The 21850-nt window shown below is 36.7% G+C and overlaps 1 protein-coding gene across 5 annotated transcripts in view; it reads left to right on the top strand.

Moving 5' to 3' along the window:
• LOC113921374 (activating transcription factor 7 interacting protein) overlaps nt 1-21850 on the top strand; it is a 166147-nt gene that overhangs the window by 137024 nt on the left and 7273 nt on the right. For all 5 annotated transcript variants that reach the window (XM_027591878.2, XM_027591877.2, XM_027591876.2 and 2 more), the window contains 5 exons: nt 13329-13393; nt 14844-14922; nt 15683-15838; nt 17961-18143; nt 20241-20353. In XM_027591878.2, the coding sequence (XP_027447679.1) occupies nt 13329-13393; nt 14844-14922; nt 15683-15838; nt 17961-18143; nt 20241-20353 (596 nt within the window). The remainder of the gene's footprint in view (nt 1-13328; nt 13394-14843; nt 14923-15682; nt 15839-17960; nt 18144-20240; nt 20354-21850) is intronic.

Raw genomic sequence — 21850 nt, 5'->3', positions numbered from 1 at the left:
TGGAGGCCAGAGCTGCTTACACCAAACCCTGCCCCCATGCACCCTGCAGGTGCATCTTCACTAGGGCAAGTCCACCTGAAGAATCAGCACAGTACGCCCCTCCCGCAGAAGACCAGCATGAACCCTATACAGCACCAAGTCTACTAAATAGAGTGCTTTAAAGCTTTAGCTCTAGGGGAAATAGAATCTAGTTGCCTTTTTTTTTTTTTTTCTTTAACCTCCTCTTAATATAGCCATTCCTCTCAGGAGCCGGAATATAACAGGCTTTCCCAACAATCAGAAAAATCAGTGACATGAAAAGAAGAGGGAAAAAAGATACTGGATTACAAATGTAGACTTAGGGAACTCATTGACTTCTTAAAGCATAGTAGCATTTGTATCATAGGAGTCCCAGAAGAAGAAGAGAGAGAAAAGGGGGCAGAAGACTTGTCCGAGCAAATTATAGCTGAAAACTCTCTAATCTGGGGTAGGAAACTGACATCAAAATCCAAGAAGCACAGAGAACTCCCATTAAATCCATAAAAATCTAACCATCGCCAAGGCATATTATAGTCAAATTCACAAAATACAGGAAAGAATCCTGAAAGCAGCAAGGGAAAAAAAGTCCTTAACCTACAAGGGAAGACAGATCAGATTCACAACAGATCTGTCCACAGAAACTTGGCAGACCAGAGGGAGTGACATGATATATTCAGCATGCTGAATGGGAAAAATATGCAGCCAAGAGGCTGTCATTCAGAATAGAAGGAGTAATAAAGGGTTTCCCAGACAGACAAAAACTAAATGAGTTCATGACCACTAAACCAGCACTCTAAGAAATATTAAAGGGGACTCTGAGTGGGGAAAAAAAGACCAAAAGCAACAAGGACTAGAAAGGCACAGAAACACCCACTTTACAGGTAACACGATGGCATTAAATTATATCTGTCAGTAGTTACTCTGAATGTAAATGGACTAAATGTTCTAATCAAAAGACATAGGGTATCAGAATGGATAAAAAAAAGACACATCTATATGCTGCAAGACATATCTATATGCTGCCTAAAGGAGACTTATTTTAGACCTAAAGTCACCTCCAGATTGAAAGTGAGGGGATGGAGAACTATCTGTCATGCTAATGGATGTCAGAAGAAAGCTGGAGTAGCCATACTTATATCAGACAAACTAGATTTTAAACCAAAGACTAACAAGCGATGAAGAAGGGCACCGTATCATAATTAAAGGGTCTATCCAAGAAGATCTAACAATGGTAAATATTTATGCCCCCAACTTGGGAACACCCAAATATATAAATCAATTAATAGCAAACATGAAGGAACTCACTGATAATAATACAGTAATAGTAGGGGACTTTAACATCCCATTTACAGCAATGGATAAATCATTTAAGCAGAAAATCAACAAGGAAACAATGGCTTTGAATGACACACTGGACCAGATGGACTTAACAGATATATTCAGAACATTTCATCCTAAGGCAGCATACACATTCATTTTTCTTTTCTTTTTAAGATTTTATTTATTTTTGTGAGAGAGAGTGTGCATGCATGAGCAGGGGAAGGGGCAAAGGGAAAGAGCAGAGGGAGAAGCGGACCTCCTGCTGAGCAGGGACCTCCCCCCCCACGCCGACTTGGGACTTGCACTTAACAGACTGAGCAACCCAGGTGCCCAGAATACACATTCTTTTTGAGTGCACATGGACGTTTTCCAGAATAGAGCACGTACTGGGTCATAAATCAGCCCTCAACAAGTACAAAAAGATTGAAATCATACCATGAATATTTTCAGATCACAACACTATGAAACTTGAACTCAACCATAAGAAAAATTTTGGAAAGGCCACAAATATATGGAGGTTAAAGAGCATTCTAAGGAATGAATGGGTTAACCAGGAAATTAAAGAAGAATTTAAAAAAATACATGGATGCAAATGCAAATGAAAATACAGCAGTCCAAAACCTTTGGAATGCAGCAAAGGCAGTCCTAAGAGGGAAGTATATTTCAGTACAGGCCTACCTCAAGAAGCAAGAAAAGGCTCAGATACACAAACTAACTTTATGTCTAAAGGAGCTAGAAAAAGAACAGCAAATAAAGCCTAAAGCCAGCAGAAGAAGGGAAATAATAAAGATTAAAGTAGAAATAAATGATATAGAAATAAAAAACCAGTAGAACAGAGAAATAGAACTAAGAACGGAACTGTAAATTCTTTAAAAGAATTAATAAAAACGATAAAACCCAGACTTATCACAAAGAAAAGAGAAAGGACCTGAATAAAATCACAAGTGAGAGAGGAGAGATCACAGCCAACACCACAGAAATACACTTAAATGTTAACGAAAAATTATATGCGAACAATCTGGGCAATCTGGAAGAAATGGAAAAATTCCTAGAAACATACAAACTACCAAAACTGAAACAGGAAGAAATAGAAAATTTGAACAGACTCATAACCAGCAATGACATTGAATCAGTAATCAAAAATCCTCCAACAAACAAAATTCCAGGGCCAGATGGCTTCCCAGGGGAATTCTACCAGACCTTTAAAGAAGAATTAATACCCATTCTTCTCAAACTGTTCACAAAATACCAAATGGAAGGAAAACTACTAAACTCATTCTACAAGGCCAGTATTACCTTGATTCCAAAACCAAAGACCCTAGTAAAGAGAATTACAGGCCAATATCCTGGATGAACGTGGATGCAAAAATTCTCAACAAGATAACTAACAAATCCAGTCCAGTGGTACATTAAAAGAATTATTCACCATGATAAAGTGACATTCCTGGGCTTCAGGGTTGGTTCAGTATTTGCAAATCAATCAGCGTGATGCACCATGTTAATAAAAGAAAGGAAAAGAACCATATGATCCCCTCTATAGATGGAGAAAAAGTATTTGGCAAAATGGAGCATCCATTCCTGATAAAAACCCTTAACAAAGTAGGTATAGACAGAACATACGTCAACATTGTAAAGGCCATATACGAAAGACCCACAGCTGCTATTATCCTCAATGGGGAGAAACAGAGCTTTTCCTCTATGGTCAGGAACACAACATGGATGTCTGCCCTAACCATTACTATCTGTCTGTCTGTCTTATCTATCGATTTATTGATTTTATTTATTTATTTGACAGACAGTGAGAGCAGGAACACAAGCCGGGGAGTGGGAGAGGGAGAAGCAGGCTTCCTGCTGAGCAGGGAGCCCGATGCAGGGCTCGATCCCAAGTCCCTGGGATCATGACCTGAGCTGAAGGCAGACACTTCACCAACTGAGCCATCCAGACGCCCTAACCATTACTATGCAGCATAGTACTGGGAGTCAGCCTCAGCAATTAGACAACAAAAAGAAAAGGTATCCAAATCAGCAAGGAAGAAGTCAAACTTTCACTATTTGCAGATGACATGATACACTATGTAGAAAACCCAAAAGACTCCACCAAAAAATTGCTAGAACTAGTACGTGAGTTCAGCAGAGTTGCAGGGTATAAAATCAATGTACAGAAATCTGTTGCATTTCTTATACATTGATAACGAAGCAGGAGAAAATAAATCAAGGACTCGATCCCATTTACAATTGCACCAAAAACTGTAAGATACCTAGGAAGAAACCTAACCAAAGAGGTAAAAGATTTGTACTCTGAAAACTGTAGAACACTTATGAAAGAAATTGAAGAGGACACAAAGAAATGGAAAAACATTCTGTGCTCATGGACAGGAAGAACAAATATTGTGAAAATGTCTATACTACCCAAGGCAATCTACACATTTAATGCAATCCCTATCAAAATACCACCAGCATTTTCACAGAGTTAGAACAAACAATCCTAAAGTTTGTGTGGAACCACAAAGATGCTGAAGAGCCAAAGCAATCCTGAAAAAGAAAACCAAAGTGGCAGGCATCACAATTCCAGATGTCAAGCTGTACTACAAAGCTGTAATCATCAAGGCAGTATGGTACTGGCACAAAAACAGACGCATAGATCAGTGGAACAGAATATAGAATCCAGAAGTGGACCCACAACTGATTGGTCAACTAATCTTCAACAAAGCAAGAAAGAAAATATCCAATGGAAAAAAGTCTCTTCTACAAATGGTGTTGAGAAAATTGGACAACCACATGCAGAATAATGAAACTGGACCACTTTCTTACAACATGCACAAAAATAAATTCAAAATGGATGAAAGACCTCAATGTGAGACAGGAAACCATCAAAATCCTAGAGAAGAACACAGGCAGCAACCTTTTTACCTGGTCTGTAGCAACTTCTTACTAGACACATTGATGGTGGCGAGGCAAACAAAAGGAGAAATGAACTGTTGGGATTTCATCAAGATAAAAATCTTCTGGACAGTGGAGGAAACGATCAAAACTAAAAGGCAGCCTACAGAATGGTAGAATATTCTGACATATATCATTGGCAAATGACATATCAGATAAAGTGTTATTATCCAATATCTATAAATAACTTACCAAAGTTAATACCCAAAAAACATAATCCAATTAAGAAACAGGGCAGAAGACATGAATAGATATTTTTCCAAAGAAGACATACAGATGGCTAACAGGCACATGAAAAAATGCTCAGCATTACCCATCATTAGGGAAATATAAATCAAAACCACAGTGAGATAACCACCTCACACCAGTCGGAATGGCTAAAATTAACAACTCAGGAAACAACAGATGTTGGTGAAGATGCAAAGAAAGGGGAATCCTTTTGCACTGTTGGTGGGAATGCAAACTGGTGCAGCCACTCTGGAAAACAGTATGGAGTTTACTCAAAAGGGTAAAATTAGAACCACCCTGCAATCCAGCAATTGCACTGCTAGATATTTACCCAAATATTAAAAAAATATATAGATTAAAAGGGGTACATGCACCCCGATGTTTATAGCAGCATTGTCAACAATAGCCAAATTACGGAAAAGGTGCAAATGTCCATCAAGTGATAAAGGATAAAGAAGAGGTGGTATATATACACAATGGAATATTACTCAGTCAACCAAAAATAATCTTGCCATTTGCAATGATGTGGAGGGTGCTAGAGTATCATGCTAAACGAAACAAGTCGTCAGTCAGAGAAAGACAAATACCATGTGATTTCACTCATACGTAGAATTTAGGGAACAAAAGATGAACATATGAGAAAGGGGGATAAAAGAGAGAGGGAAACAAACCTTAAGAGACTCTTAAGGTTAGAGAACAAACTAAGATTGATGGAGGGTTAAATGGGTGATGGGTATTAAGGAAGGTCACTTGTTAATGATGAGCACTGGGTGTTATCTGTAAGTGATGAATCACTAAATTTTATTCCTCAAACCAATATTTCACTATATGTTAACAAACTAGAATTTAAATAAAAATTTGGAAAATTTCATTCATTCATGAAATATTGAATACCTGTAATTGGTTTAAAATCTTGCAGACACACAGAAATGTACATATGGTCCCTATTATCACCAAGCTTGCAGTCAAATAGGGAACTTTGCCATTAAATAAGTAATTAATTGTAAATGTGGTTAATGTTAAGATAGGAGATTTCTGTGAGGATGTTGGAGATCTGGAAAAGGTATTTGATAATAAATGGAAAGATGGTGGGCAATGGGATGAAAGGATTTTTGCAGGGGAATTTTGCAGTCATGAACACTGGCTACAGTGAAGAAAAGGGTTTGGGGGAGATAAAAGGTAGAGTTAGGGAGACCAGTTAGGAAGCTTTGGTAGTGGTCTAGATGGGAAATGATGTGAGAATGATTTAAAAGTTTTGAAATTCATTTAATACACTGAAAATCCAGCACCTACTAAGGGACATTCCTGTGAAAACCCTTTCATGACTCCAGTAAAAATGCAGTGTTGGTTAAAAGTGACAGTATGTTTTAACAATCATGAGAATTAGAGATGTTTCCCAAATGATAGAAAGATTTTGTGGTATAATTTCTGATTTCTCACCTTCACCAGTTTTATTGGTTGATAGATTGATTTATAGTTATCTGAAGTAGATATTATAAGTGAAATGGTAAAATGTTACATTAAAAATCAGGGGGCGCCCAGGTGGCTCAGTTGTTAAGTGTCTGTCTTTGAGTCAGGTCATGATCTGAGGGTCGTGGGATCAAGCCCCTCATCGGCCTCCCTGCTCCACGGGAAGCCTGCATCTCCTGCTCCCCCTGCTTATGCTCCTTCTCTCAGTGTGTCTCTCTGTCAAATAAATAAAATCTTAAAAAAAAAAAATCAAGATAAAAGTCTACAATAAAGGAGCAGGGAATATTAAATAAAAACCTGGATTAAGGAATATAATTAAAGTTATGTGAATAAAACTCTATTCCAAAGCCAAGGGAATATATTCTAATATTATATATAAGAAACTCTGGTGGTAAATCACTGATAAAGTTTTGTAATGGCATCAATGTATTTTACTACTCTACCATGTAGGAACAGTAACCTGGAATTTTTTTTTAATTTTTTAAATTAACATATAATGTATTATTTGTTTCAGGGGAACAGGTCAGTGATTCATCAGTCTTAGACAATTCACAGCGCTCACCATAGCCCATACCCTCCCCAGTGTCTGTCACCCAGCCACCCCATCCCTCCCACCCCCCACCACTCCAGCAACCCTCAGTTTGTTTCCTGAGATTAAGAGTCTCTTATGGTTTGTCTCCCTTTCTGGTTTCGTCTTTTCATTTTACAGTCCCTTCCCCTATGATCCTCTGTCTTGTTTCTCAAATTCCACACATCAGTGAGATCATATGATAATTATCTTTCTCTGACTTATTTCGCTTAGCATAATATCCTCTAGTTCCATCCACATCCTTTCAAATGGCAAGATTCCATTTTTTGATGGCTGCATAATCTGTTTTATACACACACACACACACACACACACACACACACACACACCCCACACACATCATCTTTACCCATTCATCTGTTGATGGACATCTAGGCTTTTCATAGTTTGGTTATTGTGGACATTGCTGCTATAAACATTGGGGTGCAGGTGCCCCTTTGGATCCCTACATTTGTATCTTTGGGGTAAATACCCAGTAGTGCAACTGCTGGGTCGTATAGGGTAGTTCTATTTTCAACTTTTTGAGGAACCTACATACTGTTTTCCAGAGTAGCTGCACCAGCTTGCAATCCCACCAACAGTGTAGGTGGGTTCCCCTTTTTCCACATCCTCACCAACATCTGTCATTTCCTGACTTGATAATTTTAGCCATTCTGACTGCTGTGAGGTGGTATCTCACCCTTCTCCACATCCTCGCCAACATCTGTTGTTTCCTGACTTGGGAATTTTAGCCAGTCTGACTGGTGTGAGGTGGTATCTCATTGAGGTTATGATTTGGATTTCCCTGATGCCGAGCGATGTTGAGCACTTGTTCATGTTGTCTGTTGGCCATTTGTATGTCATCTTTGCAGAAATGTCTGTTCATGTCTTCTGCCTATTTCTGGATTGGATTATTTGTTCTTTGGGTGTTGAATTTGATAAGCTCTTTATAGATTTTGGATACTAGTCCTTTATCTGATACGTCATTTGCAAATATCTTCTCCCATTCTGTCAGTTGTCTTTTGGTTTTGTTGATTGTTTCCTTTGCTGTGCAAAGGCTTTTTATCTTGATGAAGTCCCAATAGTTCATTTTTGCCCTTGCTTCCCTTGCCTTTGGCAATGTTTCTAGGAAGAAGTTACTGCAGCTGAGGTTGAAGAGGTTGCTGCTTGTGTTCTCCTCTAGGATTTTGATGGACTCCTGTCTCACATATAGGTCTTTCATCCATTTTGAGTCTATTTTTGTGTGTGGTGTAAGGAAATGGTCCAGTTTCATTCTTCTGCATGTGGCTGTCCAATTTTCCCAACACCATTTGTTGAAGAGACTATCTTTTTTCTGTTGGACATTCTTTCCTGCTTTGTCGAAGAAGATTAGTTGACCATAGAGTTGAGGGTCCATTTCTGGGCTCTCTGTTCTGTTCCATTGATCTATGTGTCTGTTTTTGTGCCAGTACCATACTGTCCTGAGGATTACAGCTTTGTAATAGAGCTTGATGTCCGGAATTGTGATGCCCCCCCAGCTTTGCTTTTCTTTTTCAACATTCCTCTGGCTATTCGGGGTCTTTTCTGGTTCCATACAAATTTTAGGACTATTTGTTCCATTTCTTTGAAAACAGTTGATGGTATTTTGATAGGGATAACATTGAATGTGTAGCTTGTTCTGGGTAGCATAGACATTTTTACAATATTTGTTCTTCCAATCCATGAGCATGGAACATTTTTCCATTTCTTTGTGCCTTCCTCAATTTCTTTCATGAGTAATCTATAGTTTTCTGAATACAGATCTTTTGCCTCTTTGGTTAGATTTATTCCTAGGTATCTTACGGTTTTGGATGCAGTTGTAAATGGGATCGACTCCTTAATTTCCCTTTCTTCTGTTTTGTTGTTGGTGTATAGGAATGCCACTGATTTCTGTGCATTGATTTTATATCCTGCCACTTTACTGACTTCCTGTATAAATTCTAGCAGTTTTGGGGTGGAGTCTTTTGGGTTTTCCACATAAAGTATCATGTCATCTGCAAAGAGCGAGAGTTTGACTTCTTTTCTGATTCTGATGCCTTTTTATTTCTTTTTGTTGTCTGATTGCTGAGGCTAGGACTTCTAATAGTATGTTGAATAGCAGTGGTGATAGTGGACATCCCTGCCATGTTCATGACCTTAGGGAGAAAGCTCTCAGTTTTTTCCCATTGAGGATGTTCGCTGTGGGTTTTTCATAGATGGCTTTTATGATACTGAGTTATGTACCCTCTATCCCTATACTCTGAAGAGTTTTCATCAAAAAAGGATGCTGTACTTTGTCACATGCTTTTTCTGCATCTATTGAGAGGATCATATAATTCTTGTCCTTTCTTTTATTAATGTATTGTACTACATTGATTTGCAGATGTTGAACCAACCTTGCAGCCCAGGAATAAATCCCACTTGGTCATGGTGAATAATCCTTTTAATGTACTGTTGGGTCCCGTTCGCTAGTATTTTGGAGAGACTCTTGACATCCATGTTCATCAGGGATATTGGTCTGTAGTTCCGTTTTGATGGGGTCTTTGTCTGGTTTTGAGATTAAGGTAATGCTGGTCTCATAAAATGAGTTTGGAAGTTTCCCTTCCATTTCTATTTTTTGGAACAGTTTCAGAGGAATAAGTATTAATTCTTCTTTAAATGTTTGGTAGAATTCCCCTGGGAAGCCATCTGGCCCTGGGCTCTTGTTTTTTGGGAGATTTTTGATGACTGCTTCAATTTCCTTACTGATTATGGGTCTGTTCAGGTTTTCTATTTCTTCCTGGTTCAATGCTGGTGGTTGATACATCTCTAGGAATGCATCCATTTCTTCCAGATTATCTAATTTGCTGGCATATAGTTGCTCATAATATGTTCTTATAATTGTATTTTTTTGGTGTTGGTTATGATCTCTCCTCTTTCATTCATGATTTTATTTATTTGGGTCTTTTCTTTTTGATAAGTCTGGCCAGGGGTTTATCAGTCTTACTAATTCTGTCAAAGAAACAGCTCCTAGTTTCGTTGATCTGTTCTACTGTTCTTTTGGTTTCTATTTCATTGATTTCTGCTCTGATCTTTATTATTTCTCTTCTCCTGCTGGGTTTAGGCTTTATTTGCTGTTCTTCCTCCAGCTCCTTTAGGTATAGGGTTAGGTTGTGTATTTGAGACCTTTCTTGTTTCTTGAGAAAGGCTTGTATTGCCAGATACTTTCCTTTTAGGACCGCCTTTGCTGCATTCCAAAGACTTTTGAACAGTTGTGTTTTCATTTTCATTTGTTTCCATGAATTTTTTAATGTCTTCTTTAATTTCCTGGTTGACCCATTCATTCTTTAGTAGGATGCTCTTTAGCCTTCGTGTATTTGAGTTCTTTCCAACTTTCCTCTTCTGATTGAGTTCTAGTATCAAAGCATTGTGGTCCGCAAATATGCAGGGAATGATTCCAATCTTTTGGTACCGGTTGAGACCTGATTTCTGACCCAGGGTGTGATCTATTCTGGAGAATGTTCCATGTACACTAGAGAAGAATGTGTATTCTGTTGCTTTGGGATAAAATGTTCTGAATATATCTGTGAAGTCCATCTGGTCCATCGTGTCATTTAATGCCTTAATTTTCTTGTTCATCTTTTGCTTAGATGATCTCTCCATTTCAGTGAGGGGTGGATGTTAAAGTCCTCTACTATTATTGTATTATTGTCAATGTGTTTCTTTGATTTTGTTATTAACTGGCTTATATAATTGGCTGTTCCCATGTTAGGGGCATAAATATTTACCATTGTTAGATCTTCTTGTTGGATAGACACTTTAAGTATGATGTAGTGTCCTTCCTTATCTCTTATTATAGTCTTTGTTTTAAAATGTAATTTGTCTGTTATAAGGATTGACACCTCAGCTCTCTTTTGATGTCCATTAGCATGATAAATGGTTTCCACCCCCTCACTTTAAATCTGGAGGTGTGTTTGGGTCTAAAATGAGTCTTGCAGACAGCATATCATTGGGTCTTGTTTTTTTAATCCAGTCTGATAGCCTATGTCTTTTGATTGGGGCATTTAGCCCATTTACATTCAGGGTAACTATTGAAAGATATGAATTTAGTGCCATTGTATTGCCTGTAAGGTGACTGTTACTGTATATTGTCTGTGTTCCTTTCTGGTCTATGTTACTTTTAGGCTCTCTGCTTAGAGGACCCCGTTCAATATTTCTTCTAGGGCTGGTTTGGTGTTTGCACATTCTTTTAGTTTTTGTCCTGGAAGCTTTTTATCTCCCCTTCTATTTTCAATGACAGCCTCACTGGATATAGTATTCTTGGCTGCATATTTTTCTCGTTTAGTGCCCTGAATATATCATACCAGTCCTTTCTGGCCTGCCAGATCTCTGTGGATGGATAGGTCTGCTGCCAATCTAATGTTTCTACAATTGTACTTTACAGACCTCTTGTCCCGGGCTGCTTTCAGGATTTTCACGTCTCTGAGACTTGTGAGTTTTACTATTAGATGTCATGGTGTTGACCTGTTTTTACTGATTTTGAGGGGATTCTCTGTGCCTCTTGGATTTTGATGCCTGTTTCCTTCCCCAAATTAGGGAAGTTCTCTGCTATAATTTGCTCCTATATACCTTCTGCCCCTCTCTTTCTTCTTCTGGGATCCCAGTTATTCTAATGTTGTTTCACTTTATGGTATCACTTATCTCTCAAATTCTTCCCTCGGGATCCCATGGTTATTTATCTCTTTTTTTTAGGTTCTTTATTCTCCATCATTTGGTCTTCTGTATCACTAATTCTCTCTTCTGCCTCATTTATCCAGCAGTTAGAGCCTCCATTTTTGATTGCACCTCATTAATAGCCTTTTTGATTTCGACTTGGTTAGATTTTAGTTCTTTTATTTCTCCAGAAAGGGATTCTCTAGTATCTTCTATGCTTTTTTTCATGCCAGCTAGTATCTTTATAATTGTCATTCTGAACTCTAGTTCCGATATCTTACTAATTTCTGTATTGATTAGGTCCCTGGCTGTCGGTGCTGCCCCTTGTCGTTTTTTTTGAGGTGATTTTTTTCCGTCTTGTCATTTTGTCCAGGGGAGAATAGATGAAGGAGAGAACAAAATGCTAAAAGGGTAACAATAACCCCAGAAAAAAATACACTAAACAAATCAGAAGAGACCTGAAATGGGAGGGAAAAGAATGGGGGGAAAAAAAAGAATATGATCAGGCTGGTGAATAGAACAGAGCCACACACTAGATTTTGAGTGTATTTTGGTCTGTTAGAAGAAATTGCCTCCCAACATTTTAGCGAAAGAAAAACATATATATATAGAGAAAAATAAGAGTAAATACGATGAAGGGATGGAATATAACTGTAAAGATGAAAATTTAAAAAGATTTTATGGGGCGCCTGTGTGGCTCATTTGTTAGGCATCTGCCTTCAGCTCACAGCATGATCCTAAGGTCCTGGGATCGAGTCCTGCATTGGGCTCCCTGCTCGACGGGAAGCCTGCTTCTCCCTCTGACCCTTCCGCCTCTCATGTGCTTTCTCTCTCATTCTCTCTCTCTCAAATGAATAAAATCTTTAAAAAAAAGAATTGCTATTGTTCTTTTCTTCAAGCTCCTGTTGAGGTTGTAGATGTTCTGAATGGTTTGATAACTATCTAGGTGAATTCCTATGACCAGACAAAATTTAGGTCTCCTACTCTTCCACCATCATGCTCCTCCCCGAAATTTGTTTTTATTAACTACTATTTCAGGAATTTCACAGTCCAGAACAGATGTTGATTCATTTTAAATGAAGTAATTTTAAGATATTTTTTAAAAGTAAAGAATATATAATATATTCTTTCTACAAGAAAACTAAGGTAATTCAGAAAGGTAGAGATTACAAGGGTCTCCTTGTTACTCCTCTAGCCTCGAAAAAAACCTCTTTTAATAGGTAGATGTTTATCCATATTTTTTTGATGTACAGGAGTTTGTGTGTATGTGTGTTTTATATATAATGAAATACATAGTTCTACCTCTGTTTCTTTTCTTTTTAGCATGAATGATTTACTCTTATCTGTGTTCTGAAGATTTGAAATGAAAGAAATGCCATATTTTGACCACGAATGTTACTATCTACAGGAAGCAAGGATAGGATGTTTCAACATTGGAAATTCACCACATTACCAAAGAGAAAAAGTTGCATAATCACCTCAGTAGATGCTAAAGACATTTGCTAAAATTTAATACCTTCTCTTTAGAAGTTGAGGCAGAAAAACATACTTGATTTCTTTGCTGTTCTGGAAGTAACATTCGTGTGTGGGTATGCGTGTTTATCACAGACTCAATACAAATTAGTTGAAAAATGCATTAAAATATCATCTGTGATTGAACTACTGAGATTATGCATATATATTTTCTCAGAATCACTGTGTAGTTTGCTAATGAATTTATTACATTTTTGCCATGTCATTTCATGTTTTTCTCCAAAGGCATATAGTATGGAATAATTATGTTTTAACCATTTACTTATGTTAGGACATTTAAGTTATGCACATCCTATATTACTTGTCTGAAGATATTTTTTAGGATAGAGTTAAATATTCTGGACAATGAGAGTATGTGAAATTTTTTTCTGTCTATTGTGAATTTGCCCTTCTGAAAATTACTGTAGCAATGGTCTATGAGAGAGTTCATTTACATATGTGACATGTTAAGAGAAAAAAAAAACAATTGGAGATAATTACATTAATTGTTGTATATAAGATAACCAAACCTTTCACATTGTGTAGGTGTTTTTAAAAATGGCCTTTTTTTTTGACTCCTCAGAAAACCAGACAAACAAAACAATAGATGCTTCTGTTAATAAGAAAGCAGCTGATAGCACATCACAGGTAAGATTTCTTCTTTGTTTCAAAGTAAAATTCTAATTACAGTCCACATGATAATGGATTTCCATCCAATAGTTTTTAATACAATGAAAATTATTCTAATTTAGTAATCATACTTTTCAGACCTAGAATTTCTATTTTTGTTTTCCAGTTTCTACTTTTGAGATTTCTTGTACATTCATTAATATTATATTTTCCTTTATTTCTCTGAATATATACTTAAAAGATGCTCAAAGTCTTTGCTGAGTTCAACATCTGGTTCCACTTGGAGTAATTTTCTTTTGACTGTCTTTTGTCCTTAGTTGGGTTCTACTTTACTGGGGTTCTGCATGTTTGTGTAATAATTTTTGATAAATTTAAAATTTAGTAAATTTTGAAAATTGGACCTTATAAATACATTGCAGCAAGTAGATTCTGTTACATTCTTTAAGAATTTGTTAACTTTTAGATTTTAGATTTTAGATTGTTGTGTTAGTTAACAAATCATTTTGTATTAAGTCGTCATCATAGAAAGATTTATAATTGTAAGATTTAGAATTACATCATTATTTTTGGATTGGGCCTGAATTTTTCAATGTCAAGGAATTATTTTCTTCAATTATGTAAAGTCTGAATTTTGCAGTTGAAAACCTTAATCATTTGGAGCTGATCTCAGTATGTTATAAAGTAATTATGATTAGTATTTATTACACAGCACATGTTATGCCTGGTGTTAACCTCTTTGTCTGTATATTTGGTTTGATCCTCATTACAGACCCCATATCTGGAGTTTGGAAATTGAGGATCTTATCTTTTAACATAAATTCACATTGTTAATATGAGCTGGAACTAAAAGATGCCCTCAGTCTTTTTGACTTAAAGATACTGGTTCTTTAGGTCTGTATTGTACTGTTGTTGCTATTATGTAGTTAAAATTTTTTTTAAAATTACATTTCTAATGATTGGGGACAATAGGTTGACTTAGGTCAGGTTGGATGTCAGTGAGGTATGGTGTAGCACACCATATCCTACCATAGCATACCTTTTTTTAGGGGGAAAAACATAGATTATTTTATATAACTTAATTCTAGCTTTGAAGTTGCCTTTGGTGTTTTGGTGAATTAATATTGATAATTTAGTGTAGTATTGGTCAACATTTTAAATGCTGGAAAATGGTGTTTGTGTTGAATCAAGCACCTAATCACTTTAATAGCCCTATGCAATGGACAAATTAAAAAGAAAAACTCTTAGAAATTCTTGCAAAAGTCTTTCAAAATTATTTTCTGTATGACAGATGTATAGCTCATGAGTATTCGGGGTCATTTGTCTGACAAACTCTGTTTTTTCAAGGAATGCCATTTAGTGGTCCAGATGAACCAGACTACTCATTATCCTTGTTGCCCCTTAGTATTATTTCATTTTTCCTTTATGTCTGCTAGTTTCCTTTGCAAAATGCAGAAGTTTTGTTTTTCAGAGTGGAAAAGCCACAGGCAGTGATTCAGGTGGTGTCATTGATCTCACAATGGATGATGAAGAGAGTGGAGGTTCACAAGGTACTTATAAGTAATTGTACCAGTACCAAGGAATGTGTTGATAACATTTTTTCCTTTTAATCCAGTGTAGTAATCAGTGAAGACAGATCTCTACAACATTATGCTTGATGTGTTTGTATCTATTTTATCTATTTTAGAATAAGAGTTTTTATATTATGCCATATAGTGGTTAACTCTTTTTAAGGGCTTCGTCTGAGATGCAAACATTTATTCCATAGGCTGTCCTATATCTTTTTTGAGATTAGACACTCTATGTGTATCTTATTTTAATGACTGGATAGTGTAAATAAGCAACCATCTATATTATCAAACAAAAGAACCTAAACAGCAGTAATCGGAGTTCAAGATCACTGATAAAAAAAACTCATCAATTTATAGGTGTTTGCTTAGGAAAATGTCCTGGCTATAGATAATAGTAGATACATAGATATGTATGAATATAGGAAATGAAATTATTCTGATTGACAGGATATTGTAATTGAGTTCAGTAATAGGATTCTTTCATGAAAAACAATGTACAATTATATTTCTATAAATGTGAATTAGAGTATGTGGTAGAATCAACAGTGAATTATTTTAAGGCCATGATGTGATGTTTTAACCTGGTAAATGTGCACATAATTAAAATAGAAATAAATTGTTCTCTTAGTGGTAAATGTGACTAAGTGGCAAGCACATGTAAAATTCACAAATAAAAGAAAAACCTGTATTTCTAATTTTTGTCTGTCAGTAATCACCATGTCTCACTTTTAATTAATAGACCCTAAAAAGCTAAACCATACCCCTGTGTCAACCATGGGTTCTTCTCAGCCTGTGTCTCGACCATTGCAACCCATCCAGCCTGCACCACCTCTTCAGCCATCTGGGGTGCCAACAAGTGGACCATCTCAGACAACCATACATTTACTACCTACAGGTAAACTTGCCGAATCACTGAGTTGAAGCTTTTAGTTTTGCTTACAGTGAAATAGGACTATGGAAGTAAGTGGAAAGATTAGATAGAAAATTAAGGGTAATTCTCTGTCATTTTGAGGACAGTGCATCTTTTTGAATGTAGTGTAACTTAGATTTGCTGACCATCTTAAGTAGCACCACTGACTGATACAGAGTGGTTATAAGGAAGAAAAATCACATGTTTTTGTCATCTGCCACTATAAGCAGCAGAATGAATATAGTTTCTTTTGAGGGGATGGCTATAATGATTCATTCTGATTATGACCACAAAGTAATAACTGACTGATGAAGAAAAAAATTTTAAATGATTCATAATGTGAACTAGTTTTAACTGGCCTAACACCACCATTTGGAGATAATGTTTTACACACTGCCTCTCAAGAAGTTATAAATCCTATATATTTTCAAGATGTAGCCTAGATCTCCTAAACTGTTGGGAAGCGAACCAAGACAGTTTGTCTTTTTTTTTTTTTTTAAGATTTTATTTATTTATTTATTTATGTATTAGAGAACATGCAAGTGGGGAGAAGAGTGTAGAGGGTGGGGGATAGAATCTCAAGCAGACTGTGGAGTGTGGAGCCTGACATGGGGCTCAATCTCACAACCCTGAATCATGACCTGAGCCAGAATCAAGAGTCAGACGCTCAACTGACTGAGCTACCCAGGAGCCCTAAGGCAGTTTGTACTTTTTTTTTTTAAGGATTTTATTTATTTATTTATTTATTTATTTATTTATTTATTTATTTATTTATTTATTTATTTATTTATTTGACAGAGCAGGAGAGCACAGTCAGGGGAAGCGGCAGAGGGAGAGTGAGAAGCAGGCCCCCTGCTGAGCAGGGAACCTGATGTGGAGCTTGATCCTAAGGCCCTGGGATCATGACCTGAACTGAAGGCAGTCAGTTAACTGACTGAGTCACCCAGGTGCCCCTGTCTTTTTTTTTTTTTTTTTTAAATAAAATAGCCCATCATTAGAGATTTATCTGCAAAATTATATATGGACTTTTCTCATTAAGGAAAACATTGAATTCACATGGAATTGTATCTAGTGAAATCAAAGTTTCAAGTCGCCAATTTATATAATTTAGAAGGAAATATCATTATGCAAACCATGTGCATAATAGATAATGAAATGGGTAATAAGGAGTTGAAGAGGTAAGTATTCCTCCTTGTGTACTTTCTTCCCCTTTCTCACATTGAAAGTTCAGATATGTAAAGACTAAGTTAAGTAAAGACATTAGTAAATAAGTCATTAGTAAAGAGACCTTTTTATCAGATGTCTCATATCCAGTGTTTACCTCCAAATTTGTTTTATTATGGAACCCATTTTTCTGTATGAAAGTAGACTTTTTATTATCTTTTATTATATAGTTATGTGGTTATTTGTAAAATGTGATGATAATTCAGAGAGTTATTAATTCCTAAAATAATTATTGTAGTTCCATGCTGCCAGTGAACAGTTAGGACTTTTTTGATAAATACATGTTAACATCACTCAACGCATGAATGTTCTCTGGAACATAAATTAGGAGGAATGCTGGAATAGAGAAGGAAGAATTCTTTATTTTAATTGATGTTTTATTGTTTTGAATTAAGAGATGGTTTGGTTCACCTAAAGAAAATGTTTGTTACAATAGCCAGCCAGATAGAAAATTAAGGATAATTTCTTGAACTGTGGGAATACAGTTACTCCTGGATTTATGCCATTAGTAGAAGACCTTCAGGGCCCCAAATCCCACTCTACTAAGAATAATTAAACATTGAGAAGTGAAAATTTGCTCTTTTAAGTCACTCCCTTAAGATCATACTCTCAGGTCTTTATCTTTACATGCTTATCATCAAGTCAAACTGAAGAGTGGGGAGGTCATTTTACATGGTTGAGGTACTCTTTCCTTCTGAAGTTTGGATTGTAATAATAGTTACTATTAATTTTGGTTGGCCATCACACTCTTCTCTGTCAAGATTACAAAAGGAGACTGTTGTCTGTATTTCTCTCTTTATTATAGTTAGATTTTGTGCAAAATTAATCACCATTAATAACTGTTTACTTACCTGCATTTTAATGTTTTTCTGCTTTTCATTAGCTCCAACCACAGTGAATGTAACACATCGTCCAGTAACTCAGGTGACCACAAGACTCCCTGTACCAAGAGCTCCTGCAAACCACCAGGTGGTTTATACAACTCTCCCAGCACCACCAGCTCAGGCTCCCCTGCGAGGAACTGTTATGCAGGCTCCTGCTGTTCGGCAGGTCAATCCTCAAAATAGTAAGAGACTCTTTTCTTGTGTATGACCTCAAAGTTACGTGTAGTTCTTCAGCATTTAGTGGGCTTATACTGACATTAGATTTAGCAAAAAAAAAAAAAATGCTTATTATATTAAAACTATTGACAATTTTTCTTCTTCCCTTAGGAGAGTTAACCAGAAAAATTGGACATGTGTATCAAATGATTTGTGCTCCATGTGTTGTCTTCAATTTAATTTTATTTATGGCCTGTGTTATCACAATGCTCAATTTGATAGTGGTCTGCACTCTCTTAAGAGATGCCTTACCTAATTAAAGTGGGAATGATTAATTGTGGCATAACCCAGATAATGGAAATGATGGTTAAGGATAGCCTCCAATGAGAGAGAGTCTTAAGGGTGTGGAAGATGGTTGAGAAATAGAAGACAGGAATATGTTAAAGGAAATCTATTGTTTCTACACACACACACACACACACACACAGATATATACACACACATATATAATTTTATATATATACTGTATTTAGTGGTAAAATATAGCATACAAACAAGTTTATATAAAAAGTATATGTAAAGTTTAAAGAAAACTAACAAAATGAACCACCTATGAAATCTCCACCAGTCTAAGAAATAGAGCTTTATCAGTATCCTACAAGCCTACTGTTTGCCTTCATTGTATCCCTCTCCCTTTTCATCAGAGGTAGCCACCATCTTCACTTTCTGCTTTTGTGTATGATTTTGCCACCAAATAAATATCACCAAAAATATTTAGTTTTGCAAAATTTAATAGCAAGGGCAAATCTAGCTGTTTAAAGAAACTGCCATTATTAGGTGATGATTTTGAGGAGAAAATAAACTAAGTAGAGTCTCTGGTTCACAATCTGGCTTCAGTTTTTCTCAAGTTTACAAGAGCGTTTTCTGGGAAATCAGTCAGTAGGGTCATGAACTTAGTTCTGGGAAACTGGGCACACTATAGTCAGGGTACCTGGCAGAACTATAGTATGGGCCAGGAACTGAATATATGGCAGTAATATGGTCCGGGCAGTAGTTGATTTAAAATTGTCTGTTTCTGTTACCCTAACATATGTCAGAATAGTTTTCTCTTCAGTGAATTGAGTATCCTCAGCTGTTCACGGCATGGAGAGAAAGTGAGGAACCTCATTAACATGAACCAAGGATAACTTATAGTTGAGATTTCTGTTCTAGTTGAAAAGATGAGACAGCTGAGGTTTTTTGTTTTTTTTTTTAAGATTTTTATTTATTTATTTGAGAGAGAGACAGAGATAGCGAGAGAGAGTACACGAGTGTGGAGGAGAGGGAGAAGCAGGCTCCCCAGTGAGCAGGGAGCCCGACATGGGACTTGATCCCAGGACCCTGGGATCATGACCTGAGCTGAAGGCAGATGCTTAACTGGCTGAGCCACCCAGGGTGCCCAAGCAGAAGTATTTTTGAGGACAGCTTCAATTTGTCTACCTTTAGAGTTACACCACTCCATTCTGGCCTGTTTGACTTCTACATGTGGTGTACCACTGTGTTCTACTGTTCTAGGGTTTTTGCTTATAGTCCTCCTGGTAGGGATTCCATTTATTTCTCTTATGTGCTGGATCTCCACTGTTTCTTGCATCTCATGTTTTCCTCTTTCTTGATTTTCACTCTCATAATTGGTGGCACACATCCTCCAAAGGCTACTTGAGAAAGGGTTTATAGAGATAGATTTTTTTTGGTTGCTTGCATACAGGAACATTTCTTCCTCCTCATGCTTATTATTTGGTTGATTGTAGACTTCAAGGTTAGAAATGTTTTTCCTTCCAAATTTTAAAAACATCACTTTGCTGGCTTCAAGTGTTTAATCTGTGTTCTACCAAATTTAGACTAGAAATCTAGGGTTTTTGTTTGTTTGGTTGGGTTTTTTAGAGAGGGAGAGAGATGGGGGGAAGGGCAGAGGGAGAAAGAGAAACTTAAGCAGGCTCCATGCTCAGCACAGAGGCTGATGGAGGGCTTGATCTCACAACCCTGAGACCATGACCTGAGCCAAAATCAAGAGTCAGACGCTTAACTGACTGAGCCCCTGAGGTGTCCCTAGAATTCTAGTTTTATGTCTTAATTTTCTTTTGTAGGTGTCACAGTTCGAGTGCCTCAAGCAACTACATATGTTGTAAACAATGGACTAACCCTGGGATCAACAGGACCTCAGCTCACAGTGCATCACCGACCACCACAAGTGCATACTGTAAGTGTTGATGTTTGGATTTCCAAACTTTTCAACCATAGAGCTATCAAATATTATTGTAGTTAGCATTTATCCTTCAACCTAGTTTATCAAGAGGTAATGACAGGTCTTCTTTAAAGAAGGGATACCATCTTAGGGAGGGTAGTCATCAAGGATCACTGAGTTTGCTTGTGGTGGTATACAGTGTTTAAGAAGCGTCCATACCTGGGGCATGTGAAGTAAAATAGACCATTTTTTAATTCATGGTTACATTAAAAGAGTATTTTAAAAAGTGTTGTTCATGTTCTAGCTTTATTCTTTTCCTCAAAACCTTATAGCAGGTCTAACTGGTATATTGCCATCACTTTATTGTTTTTAATAATCTAATGGTATTGGGAATTCATTTGTTAAGAGATGACAGAGAAGATCAAAGATGTCGTCTTAGATTTAGGCTCCAAAACAATGTCACATTATTCTGTGACATGATTATAATAGTATTTGGTATGGTATACCATGTAAATGGAAATGCTGGCTTTATGAGAAGGGAGGAGATTGAGATTTCATATCACTTTTCACCAAGCAAAGAGTCCCTTTTTAAGTATGCATAATAATTACTAGCATTTCTTGAGTGCTTGCTATGTGCCAGGCACTGTAAATATACTTGGTCCTCAGGAATCCTTTAGGAGTCTTGCTCTCCTTTTTTATTCTTTATTATAGATATGGCAGCTCATACACAGAGAGTAACCAGCCCAAGGTCATACCTCATAAAAACTCATGCATTCCAGCTTTCTAGTCTATCCTCTTAATAGCTGTTATTTTTCTTACTCCACTACAATGAAAAAATTAATGTTGATGGAGCACTAACTATATAACAGGCACTCTGCTAAGTACATGTATTATTTTATTTAATTTTCACATCCCTATGAGGATTATTATTCTCCTTTTGATAGAAGAGGATACCATGTCACAAAGATGTTAAGTGGTTACTCAGGTTACTCAGTGTCATTACCCAAGCTAATGTCAGAGCCATTTTAACACAGGTTGTCTGATCCCAGCACCTGCAGTGTTTTCAGTGTTTCAAATCTGGCCCTGTAATTAGAATATGTGGTCAATATATCATTACTGTTGTTTGCAGCTACAAATAATTTTTTTCATTCCATATTCCTTCAAAAAATATAGAGTAAAAATCTCTTAATTTTTAAAAATTTTTTTTAAGATTTATTATTATTATTTTTATTTATTTGACAGAGAGAGACAGTGAGAGAAGGAACACAAGCAGGGGGAGTGGGAGGGGGAGAAGCAGGCTCCCAGCGGAGCAGGGAGCCCGATGTGGGACTCGATCCCAGGACCCCAGGATCATGACCTGAGCCGAAGGCAGATGCTTAACTGACTGAGTCACCCAGGCGCCCCATAGTTTTACAAATTTGATGACCTATCAAGAGCTTTTTTTCAAAAAAACAGGAGCCCATCTGTATTGTCTTATAATAAACTGTGTATCTTACAGGAGGAACTTTTTTT

Source organism: Zalophus californianus, chromosome 9, assembly GCF_009762305.2.
Source record: "Zalophus californianus isolate mZalCal1 chromosome 9, mZalCal1.pri.v2, whole genome shotgun sequence".
Taxonomy (NCBI): domain Eukaryota; kingdom Metazoa; phylum Chordata; class Mammalia; order Carnivora; family Otariidae; genus Zalophus; species Zalophus californianus.
The sequence above is the reverse complement of the archived record's forward strand: the minus strand, read 5'-3'. Positions and strand labels throughout refer to the sequence as shown.